We start from the raw sequence: 26,769 nt of genomic DNA on the forward strand, positions 1-26,769 counted from the left end.
AAAAAGTTGCCCGAATGATGTTCAAGCACTTTGGAAAAATATTGGACATAAATTAAGATATTAATGTAGAGTTGTTGTGTGAACAGGCCATTTACGCCCTTTAACGCCCTTTACCGCTCTGGCCACACTACATTAAGAATTGGAGAATCTCTCAATGGAAGACACTTTGTTAGGGATTGATGGAAGTTCAAATAGATGTTAAAAAAAGTAATTTTAATGCATGAAGGTAAGAAAAAGAGATTTATTCTCCAAGACAGAAATCTGTTTTGCCACCTGCTGGAACCATAATAAAACAATGTAGAAAATATAGGGAAGAGGAATATAAGATTGCACAAGAGAGGAATACCCCGGGGAATACCTTCATTGATGTATTGCTGTTTTGAATTGTGCCATATGAATTAAAACACGTGATAGAGAGAGAGAGGATGGTTGAATTGGTGATTTCAATGAGCTAATGGCACTAATTTATCAACTTTTTTATACAAAATTTGGACCAGATGTCCTTACAAGTGGAACAATATTACAGCAAAAATGCATCTTTTTTGTGAATTTGAGCAGTCCATTTTTGGTCATTTTGTCCAGATTGAAATAATTTATTGTTCTTGGTAATACATATCCAGAAACGGGAACATGATTTCGAGTAACGAATGGATACGTATAGATCATTTTTAACATTAATTTAATTTTTTATAGTATATACATGTATTAAATATTAGTCGTAATGTTATTACTTATTAGTAAGTGTGATAGACCGCAGGCCGAGGTGCTTTTTACTTCCGTTTCGTGCCTCAAATTTTGTATCTACCTACAACTTTGTCGACATGTGTAAAAAATAATTCTAAAATCATATGTTGAACTCGTCACAGACAAAACTTGCACGTTTTCTGAAAAAAATGAAAATATCAAATAATTATTTGCAATATTCATTTCGTCTTCCATGTTTTGTAATACACATATGATTTGTTTGATTATGAATATATTGAACTACAATTTTTTTTTTTCAAAACAAAAAAGTTTATAAACAAATCGCTGAAAAAAAAATTAATTTGGAAAAAGAGGCCGTGATCGATAACTGCCCTTTTCTGTTCAAAGTTTTAACACTGATTGGTTAGCATTTAAACACGTTGGAACGTGCAGCATGCATTATACATATCGGTCGAAGCGCGACGAGCGGTACGGTACCACCACCGAATACTTAGCGCATACCGGTGCGTTATCTCCTGCAGAGGAAAGGTGAATTACTTGGAAGTAAATATTCGAGCTCTTCTGGCTTGTTTGATCCACTGATTTTCCGGAAAATAGTACCATGGGAAGCAAAGAAAAGGTTAGAAGCTTAGTATCACTGAGTCAGTCCTGATTTAACCACAGACCATCTTTTGTGTTACATGTAGGTCTTAAGTTTTGTGACCTACGGAGTACGTACGGTAGTGTACGGATAAGAGTCTATGACGTGCAGAAATTAAATGAAGTACCGCATTCTTATCGAGTCGCACGATACGAGGGCAAGACTTCCATATCAAATGTCCCCTCCCATTGTCCCAAATTGAAAAAAAAATAATGGAGGTTTAATCAAGAATTATCTAACATATATCTAAGAGGTTTAGGAAGGAAAAGTTGGATACTCCAAAATATGGCTTTATTCCGTCAAAATCTTGAGTGTGTAATTCCAAATATTAAATAATACCGTAGGTAGGCAGGACAACAAGAATTTCAAAATGTGTTTGTTGTCCCCAAGAATGATATCAAAAAATTTCTTAATATCTAATTTGTCATGTGAAACCACTTAAAACTTACGTAAAATTCATTTAAACTGCAAAAAAGAGCAATTTCATAGCACCAACATGGGTCGAAAAAGTCATAGACATCGCGGGTCCCTGTTAATACACTGTCCTTACTATCGATAGTTTAAACGATCACGATGTGCTCGCTAAATGCGCGCGCCCGTCGGCGTCTGCTAGCCGTCCTCTGCTGTGACTCTCAAATAGCCCCGCATGTGCGATTTTAAGTCAGATCGTCCCATATGCTGTTTTTCATGTTAGTACATAGATGCGTGCGCGTTTTTTGCGGACGCAGATCATGCACCCATCTCCGTCGTCTGCTACGGCTCTCTATATCAGTCCCAACTTGTGAAATGTGTTTTCTGGTGTATTTTCATTTGGTCTACATGCAGTTTGCCCACTTGTCATTTGGTCTAATGCCAAATGGGCTAAACCCATTTGGTCAACTAAATTGCCATTTGGTCTACACTTGGTCTAATTCTCATTTAGTGAAATGTCCAGTTGGTCTAATTTCAGCATAACCTACATAATTATATATTTTTTTTACTTTGTCAAATACTGGTACATAAAATTGGCTTTATATCATGCAGTTCCACATTGTAAATATGTATATTCATTTGGTTCACATGCAATTTGCCCACTTCTCATTTAGTCTAATGCCGAATGGGCTAAACCCATTTGGTCTACACTTGGTCTAATTCTCATTTTGTGAAATGTCCAGTTGGTCTAATTTCAGCACAACCTAGGCTACTTATATTTTTTTTAACTTATATACATATATTTAGTCTTTATACATATACCAAATGGGCTTGACCCATTTGGTTTAAAAAAAAATCTAATTGCCATTTGGTCTACACTTTGTCTAATTTACATTTGGTCTACACTACACTTGATCTAATTTTGAGTCCAGTCCAGGGTCTAATGTCAACATGACCTACATCATTATTATGATTTTATACTTTGTGAAATATATATTTTTTTCTTTATATAATTTCATTTCACCTTATAGTTTTAGCATTGGTTTCCAAATAAATAATACTTGAACAGTGGCATAATCATGATAATGGAGCCAAAAGTTTTGAAAGGTGTATCGGGTAAATTTATAAAGTTGTAAGCAGAAGCAAACAACAAAAAAATGTTGAAGCGGGGGGGGGGGGGGGGGGGGGCGGTGTTAATTAATTTCCTTTTATTTTCCAATGCCAGATCAATCTTTGTTTTTGCTTGCTAAATTTTTTAAAAATGATATGTTCTGTTCTATCTACAATTTTTACTAATGATCCTTTTTTTACTTTTTTTTTCAGACACATTCGCACCCGAACCGACTCTACAAGGGAAGAGAAGGAATTATTGAACCCCTTGAGAATATACAGGTCAAGGGCTGTAATAGTATACAGGGGCACTTCCTGGGAGTTTAATTTCATTTTAATTATGTGTTTTCAGGATTTTTTTAGGATATCTAACATTGCAGTGAAAATTATTGCCCCTGCTGATAGTTTTTCAGCTGTGCATGCCCCTCCTTAATTTCAGTGAATAAGGTGTGGCACTGCCCTCTATGATTCATTTTGAATTTTAATGGGCTCCAAAATGCAGTAATTTGTAAATGATAGCATAATCTTATTTTGATAAAGCATTTTACTTAACGGGGGGGGGGGGGGTGAATTTGACTACTAAACCAGCCCCCCCCCCATGTCAAGGATTAAATTTTTGGAAAAAAAGCATATATAAAATAGATATAGTTATTGCATATCAGAATATTATTTTTTCTTGATGTTTTCTCAATAACTCTAAGCTGTTATTGATGAATTCTTTCTTGAAACAAAAATAAGCAATTTATCCAAACATGTCAGTTTCATTTTGTAGACATATGCATTGAATTTACCAATTCAGAATATAAGGTATGCAATCTTTCATAAATGTTGATTTTTATCACTGGTGGATCTGGGGGAGGGCACATCTAGCTCAACCCCCCCCCCCCCTTTGAGAGCTAGAGTCAAGATGTAATGAAAATATGCAATTTTCATCAAAGAATGCCCCCCCCCCCCGTAAGGCCCTTTTTTGCTTGACAAATTTTCATCCTGAAAATGTGCCTCCCCCCAGGATAAATCCTGGATCCACCACCCCTGGTTTTGATTAAGTTTACATGTATTTTCATTTTGAAAAAAAAAAAAATTCCTAGAGATTTATAAACAGCATGATTTACACTAAGCATTTCATACAATTTGTGCAGAAGAAATATTATCTTGAGAAATTTGGTTATTAAATTATGGAAGATATCTTTTGGAAATGAAATTACTTTATTGCAGTTATGTCTTACATTGTATTTTCATTTTACTTGATAGAAATTCATTATTTTTTATAACCATGACAGTGTTATAAATTCATATTTGCTAAATTGTAATAATCATTTTGATGTTCCTTCATCTTCATGAAAGTATGAATTCTAGTCATCTGCTTCAGTCTGCCCAATGAAATGGTTACAAAGGGCCTAAGCATCCCTTGTCATTTTTCAATAATTAGTTAAGTCAGTAGTCAAGTAAGGGGTCAGACAGTTTGGCTGTATTATATTTGTTTAATTGTCTTACTAGTGTCAATTTACTAAACTTTTTCTGCTTGTGATTGAACCACCAAATTGCCAGATAGTACCATTTTGTTGGGCAGACATTAATATTGACTAGAGGACTTACTTTCCAAACCAACCTAAAGATAATATGATACTTCATGTATTACAGGGGTATATTGCCTCCATTCCATTGTTGGGATGTATGCTATGGGCTGGGTAATATCTAACTTGTCCTGAAATAATCATTCTCTATAACAAGTTCACAGACAAACAGAGATTCCACTTCAGCAACTCTCAGTTAAACATCAACATTCCTGGCATTGGTGGGGGAAGCCAAAAATTTTAGGGGGGAACCGCCAAAATCTTTTGACCCCCCCCCCGAAAAAAAAAGATAGTGACCAAATAATATCTTGGGGGGGACACAGGAAACAAAATTGAAAATTGACAAGCCAAAAAAAAATAAAAAAATAAGGTTATCAACAAAAAATCGAGGGGGATGGAATCGTCCCCTCCCCACCTCAAATTTAGGGGGATACCCCCCCCCACTTCCGCCGCCTATGATTCCTGGTGCTTGGAGATCTGCGAAAGGCATGCTATAACATCCACTTAAGTTCCATTTCCTTTCATGTTTTTTCCTCTTCTTAGTGAGCATCTCCAAGTGTTCATATTTTTTCAGTGTCCTTTTTTAGATTTATCAAACTCAGTTTTATTACCTGATAAAATTCTATCCCAAGAATTGAACACTTTGATCAAATTTGGAAGTTCAACTTAATGTAACTGACAATATATAACTGAAAATATATAATAAAAGGCAAAATAATAATTATGAGAAAAATAATAAAGAAAAACAGTTACTCAAATCAAATTCACTCAAAACCATACACTAATGTACTCTCCTCAAAATCAGTTCTCACTTTTAGGTATTAATCATTCATTCAGTCAATAAAATAATAAAAACAGAGTCAGGAGGTCCTCCTCAAAATAAACACAAACACAGTGTCTCACATACACACTACACATTAAGAGTAAAATCAGTTTGTATCTTTCGTGGGATTTGTTTTTATGTAAATCTGGATTCTTCTTGTTAGTAGGGCCTTAGGTCACTCTGACTTGAACTTAAAACTTCCAATCTCAAGAAGGCAAGATATCTCAGTAGATAGTCATTGTCAAGATGTTTAGGAGTTCAATCTGGAGGTGAGGTTATTCATGATGGCATCTGATATTCTGGCAGAAAGAATGAGAAATAAAAAAGTGCATAAATACAATTATTTATTTTTTCAATGCAAATTAAATAAACGAGTCATTCAAGATAGTGTATTTTTTAGAGGGGGGGGGGGGGTGATGGCATATTTTAGTCCAAATTATTTTTATCTTCATTTTTTTCCACTTTGTATTACCATTTATTCAAAAATTGCAATAAACATATTAATAAATGAGTTTTAATCTAGTTGGCAAAAGAAAAACCAGTGGCGGCGGCAGTGCAAAGAAAATGCCAGTAAAAGGCAGTAAAGCACTGTGTCTGAGTGACTGACACCACGGCACTGACAGTGAGGTGAATGTACTTCATTTTCCAGTGCATGCACATTATTGCCCCATCATATTCACTCGTTTTCAGAAAATATTTAGTTATTCCTCATATGACCATGATTATCTCCTTCATGTCATTACTCTGGTGTTTATTCATGATTTTAAATTCAGGAAATCATTTAGCAAACAAAGAAAACAAAGCATTTCTTGACTGTGATTCCGTGTGATTCATCAAGTTCTATTTCATTTCTGTGTATCACACGTACGCACGTACGTGACGTAATCTTGATCTCTAATCTGCTAATTGTTATGTTAATTAATCATCCCGTGCGCGCGATTAAAATGGCTCGAAATTCGACCAAATTCAAGGGCAGCTCAGCTTGTAAACCTCACTGAGAAGGGCTTCCACAGCCCTTGCGATTCCCCGCGCTGCAATTTAACTGCAAGACACAGAAAGGAAATCAATTCAAGTTTCACAATCAACGGAAAATCCAGAACCCTTCGAGACCCATTTTGCAAGAAATACAACTAAATAAGGTAAGAATTGAGAGCAACTCACGACACTTTTGACTTACCGACACTTTCATGGTTATTTTTGGAAGATTTCATGGAATTTGGGCACGAAAATGACTTCGGTAGCTCGCGAAAGTCCTATGCATTACGATGACATATTTTTCATTGCACGGGAGGACAATCACAAAGAGAAAATATCATATTCATCCGCGCTGACAGGGGCTTAATTTTGACGATATCGCATCGCTATGCGATTTCACTCATTGACAAGCGGACGAAGCTTACGTACAAATTTTGAGCACTTCCGCGACAGCGCCATCTAGTGACTACGGCCGTGCCTACCGTAGGGCTAGCCGGGCTAGGGGCAATCCTGTATTTTAGGGGTCTGAATTATTTTAGGTTGCTAACTTCAGGCAACCATTGTTAACGGTAGTTCAGTAGTGTGTACGTACGTGCCAGGTATGGCGGGCCGTCAATGCCATTATTATAGGACTAGTATACGGCTTCACGCCAGTCGCCTATGTAGTAGATGTAAAGTTGTATTTACCAATCACCAATGGGGTATCATGCGATTTATAGGGGCCAGGGGGGTATAGAATAACGGGAATAACGGTATACCTAAAGCCGTCGGGGTGTCACGTGACCCGGGACTAGTCATGGCCGGGCCGGGGGGGGGGTATGCAATGAAGAAATAATAAAAGGCCCGCCATATCCGGCACGTACGTACGCTCTACTGAACTACCATTAACAACGGTCTTGGAGCTGTTGCCTGAACTGAAGTTAGCAACATAAAATAATTTAGACCCCTAAAATACAGGATTGCCGGGCTAGGCCCTACTAGTTTTTTCGGGCTGGTTTATTTAGAACTAACTTAGTCAGAAAAACAAATATGGTTGGAACTACCCCTTATCGACCACCTATAAATCTTCTAGTAAGCATCGTATCTGCGAAAATATTCATCAATTTTACTGAGTTTTCGTCTCATTTCATTTGTGCAGAAAATTGAGCAGATCAGATTCCCATGTTTTGCTCGGCGACTCTGATTCAATCCGCGTATATATCGACGATTTTACATTTGCTCATTTGCACCCGTCTTTTGAAACCGACCACCCATGATACACTAAGTTTACGGCCGATTCTTGTCGCAGTTACTCTTTCAAATCGTTTCTATGATGTCAACATGCATGCTAAATGATCGTCTCACTATTTCCACTGTGAGCTCTGGCACATGATTCGACGATTGATGACGGATATTTGTTCTAAAGCTGTTTCCTATCGGATTTCTTGGTTTTTCAGCGGGGTTTGGGTCTGGTCAATACAATTTTGATTAATTCTACTAATTTTTACTTGTCGTTGGGTCGGAAATACTTCTTTTTCTCTCGTAAAATCAATTACTGTTTCTATGGACACTGAGCCTACTCTCCCGCGCGTATTGTTTGTAATACGCAATAATTTCAACGCACGCAAGGTGGTTGGTTTCAAAAGAGGTGGTCGATATGTGATAATCTGACCATACCCAATACTTTTGGAGAGTAGACCAGTATCGGTAGATAACCGTAGTGAAACCCATGGCTGTAAAAAATTCCTGCTACCTCAGTAAGACGTTCTGCAGCGAGATAGCGAGAGGTTCATATCCAAGATCCAACCGGAGGTAAAATGTAAGGAAAGGAAAAAAACGAAAGAAGAGGGTTTTGGAGAAGTATTTTGTAAAATTATTGGAGGGGACATGAGGAAATCTTTCTGATATGAGAGTTTGAATCACCATGCCCATGCATCAGATATGCAGCGGATGATGAACTTCTGAAGTAAACTCAAGTCTCAAGATTAAACATGAATTTCGCGCTAATGCAGTTTCGCACTGGCTGACTTTTCCCACCAGTGTTGTTTAAAAATGTCTTGGACCTTTAGTGAAACTTAAAGATGTCATAACTTTCTTATTTTACATCCGATTTTGATGAAATTTTCAGTGTTATGCTTGTTGGATTTTTCTGTTTTTATTCAAATCAACTATTTGTTGGGGTGGATTTGTCCTTTAAGCGGCAGTTGTTTGCTCCACGAGCCCAATGGCTGTCTTCGTTCTGTTGAGAGAGAGGTTGCCGCAGAGCCAGACGAAGACTCGGCGGAACATATCACTGACAGAATTAAACCCATTTATCAATCTAACTCATACTTAGTCATAGCATATAGGCATCTAGGACTTAGATCTAGTTAGGGCAATATGCCCACCACTTTGCTGAATATCTGCAGGTATTTTGGCGGCTCTAATAATGGCATGCAGTTTCGCACCGGCCGACTATTCAAGCAAAATTCCCCACCAGAAACTGGCAAGTCTCTCACTCTCAGTCGCATTTCAAGGTCAATAAATAATATGCCCACCGCTTTCCCAAATATCGCGATCGGGAACGGCTGTAATTCGGTTCCAATCTTGACTTTATCTTTCAAATTCTCGAACAGACCAGACATCGCTTCATTTGGCTTCGCTGTAAGTTTGACATGGACTGAAGTTAGCGACCAAAAGATTTGCCTATGCCCTTCAGCAGCTGTTTGTTCACATGATTTTGGTCACTAAGTTCAGTCCATTAAAAATACGGCAAGGCCAAAAGAAGCACATGTCTGACTGAGAATTTGAATGACGTCGAGATCGAAGTCAAAATACAGCCGTTCCCGATCATGATATTTGGAAAAACGCCGACATATTAGCGACCAACATGATCATGCAAATATGTGGCAAAAAAAAGGTGAGCTGCCACAGGCAAATTGCCAGCTTAAATCCATATGTACAGTGAAGCCAAGCATTGCCAAGCAAAGCGATGTCTAAATGAAAATTTGACAATGACCTCTAGATCCAACTTTCATACAGCTGTTCCCGATCACGCTGTTCAGAAGATAAAGTGGTGGGCATCTTGACCTAAGGTCCTTTAAGTGTGATGTAGAGACTAGACATACATGTAATTTGCGAACAATTACTGGTGAGAAAATTCTTTAGAAGTTGGCCGATGTGAAACTGCACTCGTGCCGTGCCAGAATTTCTTTAAATTTTCATTGAGATTTCAATAAAAATTGGTTCATTATATTCTAAAGAGTAGTTAGAGAGCCAAGCAGGTCCTAATTATACCAGAAATCTCATAAAATTAAAAATTTGGCGAAGCTGAAGTCAATTGCCTAATGGGCCCCGAATTGGATATGTGACATCATTCAACATTTCGAACTTTATTTCACATGCCAGCGTGATGTACTATGTCAAACTCAAGGCAGGGGATGTTGAATCTCGGCCGCAAAACATGGCGATGCATTTCATGATTTTTATGAAATATTATGATTGAAATTGAAAATATACATTACAATTGAAAAAAAAAGCACAAATATATTAAACAACCATTGATGTAAATTTTATTTAGTGAAAAGACATTTCAGAATAAAAAAGTAGTAATTGAGAATTCCCTTTCCAGACTTTCCTGCTTTTGGGGCAATTCTTGCAAGAGTTCAGAAATCGTAATGGTATAATTCAGTAACATAGTTTACATTTAACCAATGTTCTTGTGTGTGTTTCAGGAAGCGATTGTGATTGTTCTAGATGTTGGTCATTCTATGAACCAAGCTCCTCCTGGCAGCTGTACGACCCTTGAGACAGCACGGGATGTCATCACCATGATACTCCAGAGGAAGGTAAAAAAGTCAGATAAGAGTCTCCAGTTTTCCATGATACATAAACAGAAAATAAAGTCCACAGAATTCAGGAAGAAAGGAGAAAATTCACGGAAGACACATTTTTGCATTCGAAATATTTGATACGTAACATTGAGAGAAAATCATAAAAATCAAAGTAAAATCCAGTATAAGAACCCTGTGCATCTAAGTAAAAAACCAGCCTGTCAAACCTTGCAGGAAACACAGAATATGTTTAAAACTCTTTAGACCACTGAAGAACATGGAAATGGCACTGTTGAATACAGAAACCTGGTGCCGATTGCACAAAACCGTCCTTGCAAGGACCGTCTTATGTGTCGTCCATCTTTTACGATGCGCCATGTGAAACGCATTTTAAATAAATCATCTGCAAACATATTTCATTCGTCCATTAAAATAAACAAAATATTTGTTTATAAAATGATGTGATATATCATGAAATTATATAAAATTTGATTGAAAAGCAAGCTAACGAATCTTATTCTCTATCATAAATTTCAAAAACACCCCGCTTAAAGCGTATCATAAAAGATGGGCGACACGAAAGACGGTCCTTGGAAAGACCCTTTCGTGCAATCGGCCCCTGGGTTCTCAAGAAAGGTGATACTAGGCTTGAGTCCCAGCCATGGCATGTTTTCCTTCAAGAAATTTACCCACGTTGCCCTGCACTCAACCCATGTGAGGTGATTGGTTACCCAGAAGGGTTAATTCCATGCATGCACAGAGTGCATTAAACAGCCAGAGCTACAGCCGGGTAATATACAGGTCACCATTGAATAGGCAACTAGATAATCGGCGCCTCTTAAATGCTATGAATTTTTTTATTTTTGGTGATTGTGTGATTCTATAGGCGTCTCCATTTATCAATCAAATCATTTATTTGTTCAAGGCATGATGACCTCGTTTTTTCCCCCTTTATAATCCCAGAACTTCTTGGGTAAACTGAATTTTTTGTACAGTGTAACATTTAATTGAATACAATATGGGGGGAAAAAGAGATAAGAACACACTTATCTAGTAGCTTCTAAATTTCAGCTTATGATTAAAACAGAACAGTGCAGGGAATAATTTTGCTTCCCAAATTGGATTAGCCTTTTCAGTCTCAGAGGAGCAAAGCTCTCTCCCAGGCTCTGCATCATGACAATAGTCCTATGTAAAAATCTGATATACAAAAGAATTTGTGTAGTAGTTAAAAAAGTGGAGTAAATTGCAATGCAATACCAGGAAAACTATTCCCTGCACTAAACACATGATTATGAGATATAAATGAAGGATATTTCAATGTATTTGTTAATGTTTACCACAGGTGTTCTCCGAGTCTAAAGATGAGGTTGCCCTTATCCTCTTTGGCACTCCAGGGTCGGCCAACAAGCTGGACTATGATAACATCACAGTGGAAAGACCGTTCAGACTAGCTGATCTTGATCTCATTCAACACATAAGGTCTAATATTCAACCAAGCCAGGAATCAGGAGACTGTATCCTTGTCAAAGCACAGTGGTGTCAAGTTCAGTGTCAAATGATGTTATGAAAAAATCAACACCAACTAAACAAAACAATGAAACTTTACACTATACACCATACCAAGAGTAAAATAAAAATAGTGTTAGTGTGAGTGCAAAGTCAACAACACCACCCACATCAAGCAACCAAATCAAATTAAGTTGATGTTGGTGTTGGGGCAAAATCAATGACGGCCACATTATACATACAGTACCAAAATGTTGGTATTCCAGCTAATTCAACACTAGCCAGATACAGCCCCCGATTCAAAACAAAGTTGGTTGCCAAATTGGGGAAAAACCAACAACAGCCTCAAAAAAAAAAAATGACTGAAATGAAACTGGTGTTGGTATTTGGGCGAAATCAACTCCTTTCTTACATAGCACCCAAATTCAAGTTAAGTTATTGTTTGCATTGGCCCTGTCTGGGCAATATCATTGCAAGTCTCACACAGCACCAAAATTAATACAGAACTGGTGTTGGTGCTGTTGGAAAATCAACACCCAACACAAACATCAACACACAAAAGAGATTGGTGTTTGGATGGGGTTAACACTTAAAGCTCTATCAATAGATACAATATCCTTGTCTATTTCAACATGTGTTCTTTATGTAGTTATGAGGTGAATAGGCTATAGACGATCACATTACTGATTCACTACAAGTTCATCATAAACTGAATACCATTATGATCCTTGACTTTGATTCCTTTTGGAATATCAGTTGTTGATGCTCTAATTGTGGCCATGGATATAATCCATGATGCTATTTCAGACAAGTCATCAAAGTTCACAAAGAATCGCATCATCCTCTTTTCAGACCTTGGAGGAGAGTTTGCTGATGATAAGCTACAGAACGTCACCGATAGCCTCAAAGCCATGAAGACAGAAGTTAACATGATGTAAGTGCAATGTTTTTGTTCAGAAATTTAAAACAAATTGAGACGTTTGAATATCTTGAAATTGAGATTGAATGATGATCCTTTTTCCTTCGAAATTAAACTATTTTTATCGTTCTTTCTGTATTCGTGTCATTTCTCCTTTATTTGGTAAATTGCTTACTGGTCTGCAACAGCTGTATCATTGTTTTGGTTGGTCTTATCCCTCATGGTCTAATTCTTTTTCATTTAGAACCTGTTCGTCTACTAACTGTTTGGTCTAATTGCTTTTAAGCTGTTATACCATTTTGTCAACTTTCCAGTTTAATAACATGTAATTGATTGGTGAATCCTAGTTACTCGTTCAACTTCATTTATCACCGATATTGCAGTGGACTTCAGTTTGATAGCTTGGATGGGGGTAGCGGCGATGGTGGTGATGCCCGGGATCAACCATCTACCAGCCGAGGTCTAGGGTCAAGGAAGCAGAAAACCCCACAACAGAGGGCAGGAGAGAGGCTGGTACTAAGCATTGTAGAAGAAGTGAATGGAGCCATCTATTCATTTGAGTGAGTCTTCCATTGCCAAAGCTGTGTTCTTCATTGTTCTGAACATCACATTCTGTGTTCACCAGCAACATGTACAAAAGGGGAAACCTTAGAAAAAAAACATAAGTTTCCCTGCAGATAAAGCTTGGCTTAAAAAATGCAATCAAGGTTTGATGTTTCATTTATGGACAGTTTTTTTTTTTATTGGAATTTGCTTGGACTTTGATGAAATGTACTCATTTCTTGTAACTCAGTTTGGCTTTGTCTATATTATATATTTTTTTTTATTTCTCTGAATTCATATTTCTTCTTAAATTCCATCAATGTTTTCCCTTTTTCTGTATTGCAGAAAACTAGGTAGTCTCATGTAGATTCTACAAAAAAAGGCAAATATGTCAATGCTAAGAGTCAAGCATAAGACACTTGATATAATGTTTACTTTTGTTTTTACAGTGAGGTGATACCAGCTGTGACCATGTTTGAGAAGAGAGCTGTCAGACCTACACCATGGAAGGTCAATCTAGAGGTCGGATCAGAACTCAAAATTCCAGTCTCTGGTTTTCTCAAGGTACCTATTCAATATTTGATACTGTTTTAGGACAGTAAACTATAGCATATTCCTCTTTAGTGTACTATATGAAGGTGGAGCATTGTGGCCCAGTGGACTAATCTCCCTACCTTGAAACATAAGGTCGTTGGTTTGAATTCCAGCTATGGTGTAGTTTCAGCAAGAAATTAGTCCACAATGTGCTCCACTCCACCCATATGAGATAAATCGGTACCGACAGGAAGTAATTACTCAAGAGCTGTGAGTGCTGTTTTAGCCTAGTAGCACTTAACAAGATGGATACATGCACTATACAAATACCGTATATTATTTCCCTCAAATGAATGATGATTTGGAGATAGGGATGTTCTTAAGTATGATAGTATTAGGTTTCTTAACTATTTCTCTGTAGGTTAATAATATAAAGAGAAAGGGGTGTGGGATCGAAGTGTGCTTCAAATCAAGCCAGTTCAAATTCAACTTAAAATAAATGAGTTTATATCAAGACTAAAACTAATTGAAATGCATTAAAGCATGATACGCCATGCCTTTGTGCCAATAATCTAATGCTTGATCGAGTTGAGTTCAAACTGACAAACATTATTTCTACTCTAGGTAAAGGAGGCAAGCCCCAAAAGCTGGAAGTCCACATTCCATAAAGGTGCTAGAGAGTTCACCCCTCAGACCATCCGCTCCCAGCATCTTAACGATGATGAAGAGACAGAAGTAGAAAAGGATGACCAAGTTGAAGGTTATCGCTATGGCAACGACATCATCCCCATCTCCGAAGAGGATAAGAAAAACATGGATTACAAGAAACCTGGGAAAGTCATGCAAGTTCTTGGGTTCACAAAAGACAGTAGGGTAAGCTACTAGTTGAATTCATCAAATTAAGATTTTGTGCATAATGAGGTTGCTTTTTACGTGATGCACTTATGAAAACGAATGCACAATTTCAATAACAAGTTCACTACCGGCATTACCGGCCAATTGAATTGAATTATTTCAGTAACATTTTTTGCTTTTATAACAAGTTTTATTAAAGAGACTACTGGACAGCAGTATGACAATATTAACAAGAAAATTCTTGTACATCATTATAATACTTCAGGATGGTAGTCTGATAATAATCAAAATAATAATAATGATGAATAATGATAATGACAATCTAATAATTGAGAATTGGGTAGAAAGTTGACAATATTTGGAGGTGCAATAACCTTTTTTTGATAGCTGTATGATCTGAAATTTGTGGAGTCCAATCTTTATACATTAGGATGGAGGGGGCGGGGTTCAATGTCTACACTTCGGCTGATAAAAACATCACTGTTTTCTCTGAATTTTCTCAAAATTAAATAGCAAAAATACTTGTGAATAATTGTGCCTTGTAGTAGGGTATGATATTATTTTCAAGATAAATAATGAAATATTGATCACAAAGTTGCTGAAATTGCTGTCTTGTCTGGACAAACAACCCGTCTGGACATGGAACAACCGGATATATATTCTCGTCCTTGTCTGCTGTGCCTAATGAATGGATATAAGATTACAGTAAGACATGAAAAACAAGATCTAAAACAAAGTGAATTAGTGAAGACCTATAAATGTATTTTATGAAATCAATGAAAGCATTATTGAAAGCTTTCAATATTCATTTTCATTTCACCAGATAAAAAGGCATCAACAAATGGGGAACAGCGTGTACATATTCTATGCACAACCTGATGACCAGGCAGCTTCGATGTCTTTCTCAGCTCTGGTCAATGCTCTTTATGAAACAAATTCAGTAGCCATCGTAAGGAGAGCGTACTCGGCCAGTAGCAATCCAAGGCTAGGATGTTTGATACCCCACATCAAAGCTAATTATGAGGTTAGTCAGAGGGTGTATGATTCATTAAAATGACAACTTCCTGTATTATGAACTCTGTTTGGAATCATTATTACTAAAAATTTGCTTGGGGAAAAAATTGCAGTATGAAAATACTGAATTCTTTGTTACCAATAATGAAGACATCAATACAGGAAGTTCATCCTGATGGTAACTTGGTTTTAATAAATGCAGAAAAATTAAAGGAAAATTTTGGTGAATGTTCCATGAAAATCTGTCTTATTAAGAATTTTTTAAGTTAAGATTTTATGACATCATACATTAGCAGCTGTACCATATGTCATGTCATATAAATTCCAAAACCTGTTATTTTTTCAAAATTTGTAACTGATTTTCTTTGTGGGGGTGGGTATCATCAGATGCATCATTTCATATCCCCTACTCTAGAAAAATATTTTCATTCACTGTGTTCCATTAAAAAACTTGGGAGTTTGTGGAATTTATTATTACATGATATATGTAGAGGCTGCTTGCATATGACATCCTGTGCTAAAATCCTAAAAGAAAAATCATAACTATCATATGATTTGATGGATATTCATCAACCATGACCAATAACATTTGCTGATTTTTTTCTGCTTTTATTATAACTATCTTGTAAGTGTGAACTTCCCCTTTGAACAGTACAAATTAAATATTTATTTCAATTGAATTTGTATCCCTCAGGCTCTGTTCTACATTGAACTTCCATTTGCTGAAGACCTCAGGATGTATACCTTCATGTCCTTGGACAATAACAAGAAATGTCAGCCATCAGGTTTGTGTCACATTCACTTTTAAATGGCTCCATCAGTGATTTGTTCCTTTTTCCCCTTTGAATGGGGCAATAGATTTTTTTTTTCAAATATATGTGCCATAGTTAAGTATTATGTGTGATCCGCTATCCATAGACAGAGCCGCAGGTTTTATGCTTGGTTGTGGGCCTGCATTATCCTATACTGTGACCAGAGACATTGATTGCTCTGGCTTAATATCATGTCTTCCAATTTGACATCCAAGAGATATAGGCTGGTGATTGTTACGGCAAGAGAATTTTTTTTTCCTTCTCAGAATAGTTTTGTTAGTTGAAGAAGATTGGCATCTCTGCTTCATGCATACAAACTCCATATAGTTTTGCCACAAAACAAAACCAGTTGTGATTGGTGGGGGTGCATAATTGGTCATAAGGTATAGACAAGAACCTGTCTGCATCTTTAAGAGTGTTTCCCATCAATCCCTCCTAACTAAGCTAATCTGTGACATTGTTCTAAATATAATTTTCTTTTTATTATTTAATATCTTGCAGAAGAGCAACTAGCAGCGGTTGATGGTCTCATTGACAACATGGATTTAATGACAGCAGAAGAGTGAGCTATTAAATAATTATAATTCAGGGTTTGGGTGTGTTAGTACAGTTATTCAAAATGGACATGTGATCACCTTGATTTTGAAGTATCATATCAAGAATATCTGTTTTTTGCTAGAAAGGCTAAAACATCATTTGTCAAGCATTATCTGGACCAAGCTTGTACTCCTATATGTTTATTAAATGTTGTTTTTTATTTTAGTCCAAGTGTAGAGACTTTGTTGGACAGTTTCCATCAGACAATGAGTACATCCATCCCCATTTATTCTCCATCTTTACTTCACCTCATTAATTTATTGAGCCATTTTTATTTTAAGGTCAAATCCACCCAACAAAATTTTATTCAAATAAATAAATATAGATCAAATGAGTGTAACTTCAACAAAATTTCATCAAAACTGGATGTAGAATGAGAAAGTTTTGACATTTCAAAATTTTGCTTTTTTTTCACAAAACATGTGCAATATGTAAATGAGAGTTGCACACTTCACTATTCAAGTATTTTGTTACATGAAATGTAGAATAATTCAATTTTTGCAGATTTGATAGTTAGGAAGCTCTTCATTGAATCACAATTCCACATTTTAAACATTACTTTTGTTTGATTTATCCAAAGCCAATTTTGTTATGCATGGCTGGACCTTACAGAATACTTCAATTTTTCTACCAGAGACAGAAATTGAGTCATCGAACTTCATTGTAGGGATGGTCAATACCTGTAATATGCGGAAGTCTGTAAATACACAATAATTGAAGATATTGATCATTGCTTTTCTGGTTTTGATGCTTTACAATATCATTCCTTGATATTTTTGATCCGCAGGGATGAAGATGAAAAGACGGAAGCTTTGAAACCCAAGAACACCTTGAATCCCTACACTCAAAGATTATGTCAGGTGAGATTTGACCCATTGTACATCAAACTTCTCAATCAGTTCATCTAATGACCGACTTGATCACCAAACTGTTAAGTTTGTTCACCCATTGTTAGTTTAATATCTTCACTTCTTGTTGAGACCATTTTTAGTCCTATTTCAGTATTTTTGATTGATGAAAACTTCAAAATGTTTAAGTCTTTGTGTTTTGTCTCACCTGCATAGCAGAGTGAGACTATAGGCACCGCTTTTCCGACGGCAGCGGTGGCAGCGTTAACATCAAATCTTAACCTAAGGTTAAGTTTTTGAAATGACATCATAACTTAGAAAGTATATTGACCTAGTTCATGAAACTTGGCCATTAGTTTAATCAAGTATTACTGAACATCCTACTAGAGTTTCATGTCACATGACCAAGGTCAAAGGTCATTTAGGGTCAATGAACTTAGACCATGTTGGGGGAATCAACATCAAAATCTTAACCTGAGGTTAAGTTTTTGAAATGTCATCATAACTTAGACAATATATGGACCTAGTTCATTAAACTTGGACATAAGGTTAATCAAGTATCACCAAACATCCTGCATGAGTTTCACGTCACATGACCAAGGTCAAAGGTCATTTAGGGTCAATGAACTTTGGCCGAATTGGGGGTATTTGTTGAATTACCATCATAACTTTAAAAGTATGTTGGTCTAGTTCATAAAACTTGGACATAAGAGTAATCAAGTATCACTGAACATCCTGTGTGCATTTTAGGTCACATGACCAAGGTCAAAGGTCAATGAACTTTGGCAATAATGGGGGTATCTGTTGAATTACCATCATAACTTTGCAAGTTTATTGATCTGACTTTTGAAACTTGGACATAAGAGTAATCAAGTATCACTGAATATCCTGTGCAAGTTTCAGGTCACATGATCAAGGTCAAAGGTCATGTGAGGTCAATGAACTTTGGCCACATTGGGGATATTTGTTGAATTACCATCCTATCTCTGTAAAGTGTATTGGTCTAGTTCATAAAACGTGGAAATAAGAGTAACCAAGTATCACTGAACATCTTGTGCGAGTTATAGTAGTTTTCAAAGTCAGCACTGCTGCTATGTTGAATTGCGTGATGCAGGTGAGACGGCCAGAGGCATTCCACTTGTTGTATTTGAAATTATAATCCCTTTACTCCCAATGTCTAATGAAATCAAAATCAAACTTCAAATGGTTAAGTTTTTGTTAAATTTTTCTATTTTTTTGTGACCGATTCTCACAGTGCCTTATGTATCGAGCATTGAACCCAGAGGAAGCCTTGCCTGGTATAGAGCGAGCTATGGATGCCTTCCTTCAGCCATGCAGGGCTGTAGCCGTTCAATGTGAACCACAGGTTGAAAGGATGAGGGAGCTCTTCAAGCTGGAGAAAGCTAAAGCCAAGGAAGCAGTCACAGGAGACAGCATGTGGAAAGCCAGGTAGGACAAAAATTTGTAGAGCATGCCCACCTTCCAGAGACGCTCATGGTGCTAAGGCTGAGCAACAGTTCTCTTGTATGTAGACAAGCTACAGATATAAACAAATTCATCAATTAACCCAAAATCCCAAACAAACGCTGTGAAAGTGCATTTTTGAGGTGAGAACCAAGGTTTTTAGAAATTACTTGAATACACAAAGAGCCCGATGATCCTATGATGTCACTTGATTCTCACCCCAGTAATGCACCTTTTACAGTGTTTGTTTAGGATTTTGCGTTAATTGGTAAATTGGTGCTTGGAAATATTTTTTTGTTTACCACAGAAAATTGCTTGAACAACTGTTGGACAAACATTGCATACCCTTCAAGTTTGCCCGGGTCAAATTGGGCCTTACAATTAAATGGCCGGGCTTGAAATGATGGAAAAGTAGTGACTATGAAAATTGTCATGAAAAATTGTTATCCTTCCTTTTTTGCATTCCTACAATAAATAAATTTTCAAAATGCATAGGTATTGCTGCGATTTGTCACTTTCATAAATTATTATGTTTTTGAGGTGGGGGGGGTCATGTGAGATGATTTTTATGCAGGTCAGATTTGGCAGATTTTGCTCATGCAAATTTTGTCTGTAAAACACCAATGCTGTGAATTAAACTGACTATTACATCTATTTATATATGGGGTATCTCCTCAAACCTTTGAGGAACCAACTTAGTTCATTTATTAATTATCTGATTAAATTTGGGGGTTACAAGGTCAAAGATCACAGTGGTCAATTTTTTTGAGAAATATGAACTTAGATGTGTGATGTATTTCTTATCTGGCAACGGCAGAGGCATAAAATTCTATTGCAATCAGTGGGGAATCCATCTAGTGTTCTTCTTTTCTGGAGGTTATCCTGGAAGTTTACCAAGCCAGATTCATGTTTTGTTTGTGATTTTTTTTAGTAATGATGGCGACGGAACAGAGGAACCAGCCAATAAGAAGGCAAGGTTGGATGATGCAGTCAATGGAGATCTCAGTATGGCTGGAATGGCAAGAGGAGTTATCACGGAGGTATGCTATGATGATGATGATGATGGAGAGAATGGGTACATGGTAGGAAGAAATTCCTTGAATGCGTGAGCGCCTATATTGGATGCACAGCTAAACCCGGGGTAATAATAGCGCTTTGTATCCTCAGGCAAAATGTGCTATACAAATCCAGCTATTATATTTTTTCATGATGATGATGATAATGTTGATGATGGTGGTGATGATGATGATGATGATGATGATGGTGATGGTGATGATGATGATGATGAAATCAATTCTGATCATTTTAGTATAATAAGGAGAGAGATAACTTATATAATTTGAAAACTATAGAGCTGATACCTTGAAATCTTTCAAGATTTGACGATTTTTTTTTGTGGGTTGCAATATTGATATGACCACAAAGATGTTGAAATCAGAAAATAATGATAACATTTATATGGCCCTCAATGCAATGTTTCTAAACGCTAACTACCCTGGCTTGAGCATTGCTACCATGATCGGGCGATCAAGCATTTAAGTAAAATTCCTTACTACCAGGTACACATTTAATGCCCTTGGATGGAGAGTGGTACAGTGTCAATGTAGATAAACGCCCTGCCCAAGGATGGAAGTGCTGCTGTGGGATTTGAACCATGGACCTTGTTCAAAGTCTAGAGACTTGTCTATTGCATTAGCATTTATTTTTAATTCTGTAGGTCGGTACAGTCGATCCAGTTGGAGATTTCAAGACGATCATCTCACAGAAGGATGAGGATAGATTCAAGGAAGGTAAGAATATATTTCATTTTATCTCAAACTCAGAAGAAAAAAAATTCTTAGGTTATACCCAAACTTTATACCAGCTTTAAAATAAATATGAACCAACAGGCTTGTAAAGCACCACCTCAACTACTCAAATATGACCAATGGCTCTTAACACAAAGCTTAGCAATGATCTCAGAACATTTTTCTACAATTGATTCCATTGGCTACAATGTACAATCAATCGTAGCAATCAAGTGTACGATTAATCGCGAACCTTTGTGTAAGGGGACCCAGGTTCCTGACCCATAGTGCAATATGCTAAGCAGTGCAATCTTGCCATAAAGGCCAACTTGAATCATAAATTAATTCATTACTCGTCTACTCAATACATTCATAGTGCAATTGTTATGTTACCAAGTATCAAAATAAGTAATTTTCCTCTCAAAACATTTTCTTTTGTTTCTCTTACAAATACAATTGTTGTCTTATTCACTCTGACTATTTAACAGTTATCTCAAAAGGCATGTTTGATGACTAGTCAGTCGCACAAAGTTAATGACAAATCACAATACCTGTGGTCAGTTAAAGAAATTAAAATGTCCCTAAAGTCTTGAAATATTGCTCTCACTAAAAATCATGAAGGTGTCTGTATAGAAGTGGTGTATACAGCAATTCAAAAGAAATATTTATATATTTATTAAATCTCTAGCTGCTGAACAGATGGGAAAAAGAATCCTACTGCTGGTCAAAGAATCGTTTGGTTCACAACTCTACGGCAAAGCCATGGACTGTCTCAGGGTTTACAGGGAACAAGCTATTCAGGTAAGATGTGGTAGTAAGGAACCTTTTCCACTGTAAAGGGGAATGAAACCTTTGGAACAAATAGGCTTGTGTAGAAACAGAAAAATCAAAGAATAAGAATAAAGAAAGTTTGAGAAAAATCGGACAAATAATGAGAAAGTTATGAGCATTTATATATTGCAATCACTAATGCTATGGAGATCCTCCCATTGGCAATGCGACAAGGATGTGTGATGTCACTGATGAACAACTTTCCCTTTGGTAGACTATAAAATACCCTCAAAATGTCTCTTTTTGCTTTTTCTTATGATGATACAAGCTCTTTATCCATGATGTATTCTTAAAAAATATGTATTACATGCCCTCATGTAGAAAGAACACATGATCTATGGATAGATGTGATAAAAGAGACAATTCAAGTGAAATATATATTAAAGTAATGGGGAGAGTTGTTCACAAGTGACATCACACATCTTTGTTGCATTGCCAATTTGCTATCTCCATAGCATTAGTGATCGCAATATTCAAATGCTCATAACTTTCTCATTATTTGTCCGATTTTTCTCAAACTTTTGTTGATCTGTTTCTTTGATTTTTCTGTTTTCACACAAGCTATCTTGTTCTAATGGTTTCATTCTCCTTTAAGCCTGTTTGGTACTAGCTTTGTGAAAGGATCGTCATAAATAACATTATGCATTTATGTAGCATCATCAATGAAGAATATTATATTCCAACATGCACATGAACATAGAAAGAATAAGAGTTTGGATTTATAATGTCTTACTATTAAATGCCATGAACGATGAACTGATAATGTAAGATAAGATTTGAAAGTCTCTAATTTATTAAAAATTTTCTTGAATTTTACTAAATTTTGTATCAAAGTTCAGAGGAAATAATTTACAGGTGGTAACTGGTGATGAAGCTGGCAATGGAGATTACAGTGATAACAATTGATGATGATGATGATTGCCATATGAGAAATGTAAAATCAAGTTTTTTTTTAGTTCCATTGACAATGTTTAGATTTTGTGTTGTTTTTGGAACTAAGAGACCATATGGATGATGAAAATGAAGTACTCCCTCTCTTTGACTCAAGACCTATTTTCTGTATACACAATGATAAATGAGGTTGAAGATGGTGATTATGATAAAGATGATTTTGACGATGATAATTATGATTTTGATGAATACTCTTTTATGAAAAGATAATTTTATTCAAATTTATTTAATATGTCCATGTACATTCCCTAGTTCAAGTTTATAAAGGATGTTTTGTAAACTACTAATCCAGTTATTACACATGATCAGTAACAAAATTTGCATGTTTTATAGGAATTTTTAATTTTATTAATATTATTTTTAATGATCTATTTTCCTTTTATATAGCTCATAATCATTTCATTGCTTCTTTGTATGTTAACATTTTGTTCTTTTCAGCTGAGTGAACCAGAATCATTTAATAATTATCTCAGGAAATTGAAAGATGAACTCAAAGAACTTTTGAAAGTTGATTTCTGGCAAGATTTGACCAAAGGTAATGAGGATATATGCATTTGTAGTAGTAACTAGAAAATAAGATTATATACAATCATATTGTTAATAGATATTTCACAGAAGAATGCATTCAAGGTTGACCTTTATTTTGTAATTTATATTAGAAATGCTTACCATCAAGTTTTTGCAAAAAAAATGGCACCAAAATACCTGATTTAAAGAAATAATGACATTAACAAAAAAAATAGAAATGTATGCAACTCACTGCATGATATTTATATGATAGAATAGAAGCTAATTTTGAGCCCCCCCCCCCCCCCCCCGCAAAAAAAAACAAAAAACAACTTAGCCTAGAAAAGCTGTTTGAATTCAGGTCAGTGATATAGGCCTATGTATTTTATTTTTCTATTGTCATCATTAGCAAGCATTCCATTAATGATTTGCCATGACAACCAATATTAGGTACTGTAGTTAGATCCTGATATCTGATTGGTTGTTAGAAAGCTGGTCAGTTTCTTGAATCAATTGAATTCAAGTCAGTGCAAAGATCTTGAAAACTAGACCAAACAAGAAATAAAACCTTATGGTTGCATGGGCCTAATCACAACTGACAGGTCATAGATATTCATTTGAGCCAACCCATTGCCCAATTTTTCAATTTGATATTGCTGATTGACAAAAATGAATGAATGTGACTGAAAATCTAACACTGATTCTAGGGAGGGTACCTACTGAACTTACTTTTTTCCAAATTTGAATGATACATCACCACTATGGAACTATATTTTTACTGGCAGAAGAATTAGGGTCATTTTACTCAAGTTATGAATTTGGTCCCATCAGGTGTAATCTTCATAAATGCTGATTTATTTTATAATGAGCAGGCCGAGGTACCCTTTTCTAATCAGATATGGAATGTCAGACATTTTTCCTATCCACTGGTAGTAAACATTCAACCCTCAAACTTCCTTGTTATTTTTTATGAATTCTTTTAAGTGCCACTTTAACACACAAGTCTATGGGAAATGAATTAGGGCTGTGAGCCCTTATAGTTATACTTGTAAGAGTTTAGACAATAGAGGGGGACATTCACCCCATCATAGAGCATTCTCAGAAACAGACATGTTGGAGGATAAACAACAAAAACCTGTACATCAAACCTTGATAAATTACTGTTTGTATGAACTGATGCACATGGTTCCCATTGTTATGGCCTCCATGTGATGTCACCTGAAACAACTCTTCATGTTAATACAATATTTGACAATATTTTAGTGGAGCAAGGGGTTTGCCCAACTTAGATAAAGAATGAATTTCTAGCGTATATAGATGCATGTATCTAAACCATGGAATTTACTACAAGATTTGTAATATTCCAATTGTCTAAACTGTCCATCTTTATCTTTTTATGTTTCTGTATATTTTTTCATAGTTTTTTTTTTCAGTCATGATGTAATACACATAATCCCTGTTTATTATGCACCATAAAGGTCAAAGCTAGATCTATCAAGGTACTAGGCTGTTCTGAATTCATCTGCCCATAGGACATGTTCATGGTAGGTGATGCAATTAATTAGTGGAAATACTAGTAGTAAAACTTGATCTCTGATTTCCATTTTTTTTTTTTGGGGGCCAGATGGACTCACACTGATTGATGTTACAGAAGCAAGTGACAGCACTGTATCGAAAGAGGAAGCTGAGAAGGTATGTTTCATTAATAGACCAGTTCGAACAGACCAGCAAGAAGTGTTTGAAATGTCAGAACCAAGTTGCGAAGGAAAGGGTGATGAGATTAGTCAAGGACACAAGTACATAAATTGCAATAGAAAGGCAGAGATGCCAAGTTCAAAGACCAGCCATCCGTGAGATTTTCAGTGATTTGGTGTGAGAACACAGGCATTGTGTGTAATGTGTTTGGGGAAAGGCTGTGAGAAAGAAATTTTAGGGCCTGAGCAAGAGTCCCTAATGCGGGATTCTCAATGCATAATGCGTGAGACTTGGTATGTCTAGAAAGGGATGGCTCATTAGCATGTATTTACTATTATTTTGTTAAGTCTATTTCTCTAATCTGTAAAGGAAAGTGGATTCAGCTTCACGCATAGGTTTATGTGCAAATCGGTTTTGACCTGCTTCAGTATTTTTTGTTTGTAATCTTTCATACCACAACAATTCACTCAATATTTGGTCTTGAAACAAAGAGAATAAATCATTCTTATCTTTTTTTATGGGATGTCCTGTAGATAAAAATATCTTCCTACTTTGGAGGTGGATTGGATATTAATCGATTTCAGTTTTATAAAACTATGTTTATCATGTTCGTAGTATTCCAGACACTCCACATATGTCGAAGTGTCTCCTTTCTAAGGAGGTCTCTTGAATTATTTCAAAACTCTTATGTTTTGTTTTATTCAATTTTCTTAAACAGTTTATTCAGGAGGAGGAAGTCCCAATGGAAGAAGAGCCAGCTGCAGCCAATGAGGAAGAAGATGCCGATGATTTGGTGAGTTTGATTCACGCATTCCTCACTTTCCTTTGTTATATTTTTTACATTCGATTTCAGTTCAAGTACATCCAAAACAACATTGATCTTTGTTATTTTATAAACCGTCCTCATCTTGAACTCATGAGCAGTCAATAGAGCTAGTCATTTCTACTAGTCATTTTCAAATTTGGATGTTAGGTTAAACAAAGCACTGGTCATGTTACAGATTTCTCCCAATCACTTGAATTAAATCCATATCACAATTGTAGAATTATCCCTATTATTCATGCAGTCAAATTAAAGAACAAATGCACAGTTGCATAATACTAGTCTACAATCTTGTTGCTTAATGGATTTTTCGCCCATTTTATTATGAAACATAACACTATTATTTGCCACTTATCTCTTCCCCAGCTTGATATGTTGTAACATCTTGAACTATGTGATCAGCTCAGAACCAGGTGACATTCACTTCCCCTTAATCTAAAAGGGTCATATTTTCAACAGGTAGATATGTGAAAAAAAAGACATTGATCTTTAAACATGAAATTATTTTCTTAGTCGGATGTGCATCAGCTTTCATGGGGAAATTGACTATTATTTGCTGCTCCCATACGTTGTGAAAGCATTGGAAATACCTGTAACAGAGACATCTTTCGAAGGAAGCAAACTTAGTGTACCAGCAAAAAGTCATTCTACAAACCTCAGGTCAGGGAAGGTGAGATAATGACCTAAACAACAGGCAGTTTTCAGTTGCATCACATTATGTCTGCTGGTAAAAAAAACTTACTCTGTGTGATTTATGTCCGTATGCTGTCAAATTCCCAAGAAAATTGATGATTTTCTCCCTTTGATTGCAAGATGTATAATGCGATTTTTCAAGTCCTTTGATCATAGTATTCTATCAATTTACCTTGTGCAGAAGCACCATTATGTTCAAAAGCTATTGAACCCCACCACAAAATTCACTCCTTCATGCTGTGTGTTGAATGGAGATAACAACACTACAATGTCTGGCGAGCTCAGCGAAACAAACTTTATTAAATGTAATATTTTATCACCTTACATAAAAATTTGATATCTTAAGGCCACCACACACCTT

At 36.1% G+C, this 26,769-nt stretch overlaps 1 protein-coding gene across 1 annotated transcript; it reads left to right on the plus strand.

Moving 5' to 3' along the window:
• The first annotated feature begins 1,191 nt into the window (after window positions 1-1,191).
• Window positions 1,192-26,731, plus strand: LOC121420955 (X-ray repair cross-complementing protein 5-like). The gene is made up of 19 exons (XM_041615518.1): window positions 1,192-1,324; window positions 9,931-10,044; window positions 11,372-11,543; window positions 12,292-12,469; window positions 12,838-13,014; window positions 13,447-13,561; window positions 14,156-14,404; window positions 15,210-15,410; window positions 16,095-16,185; window positions 16,714-16,774; window positions 17,597-17,669; window positions 18,913-19,106; window positions 20,053-20,161; window positions 20,839-20,911; window positions 21,597-21,709; window positions 23,129-23,225; window positions 24,822-24,889; window positions 25,611-25,685; window positions 26,082-26,731. Exons 1-19 carry the CDS (start codon window positions 1,307-1,309, stop codon window positions 26,094-26,096), a joined length of 2,193 nt encoding a protein of 730 aa, XP_041471452.1. The 5' UTR covers window positions 1,192-1,306; the 3' UTR covers window positions 26,097-26,731.
• The last annotated feature ends 38 nt before the right edge of the window (window positions 26,732-26,769 follow it).

Source organism: Lytechinus variegatus, chromosome 1 (genome assembly GCF_018143015.1).
Source record: "Lytechinus variegatus isolate NC3 chromosome 1, Lvar_3.0, whole genome shotgun sequence".
NCBI lineage: Eukaryota > Metazoa > Echinodermata > Echinoidea > Temnopleuroida > Toxopneustidae > Lytechinus > Lytechinus variegatus.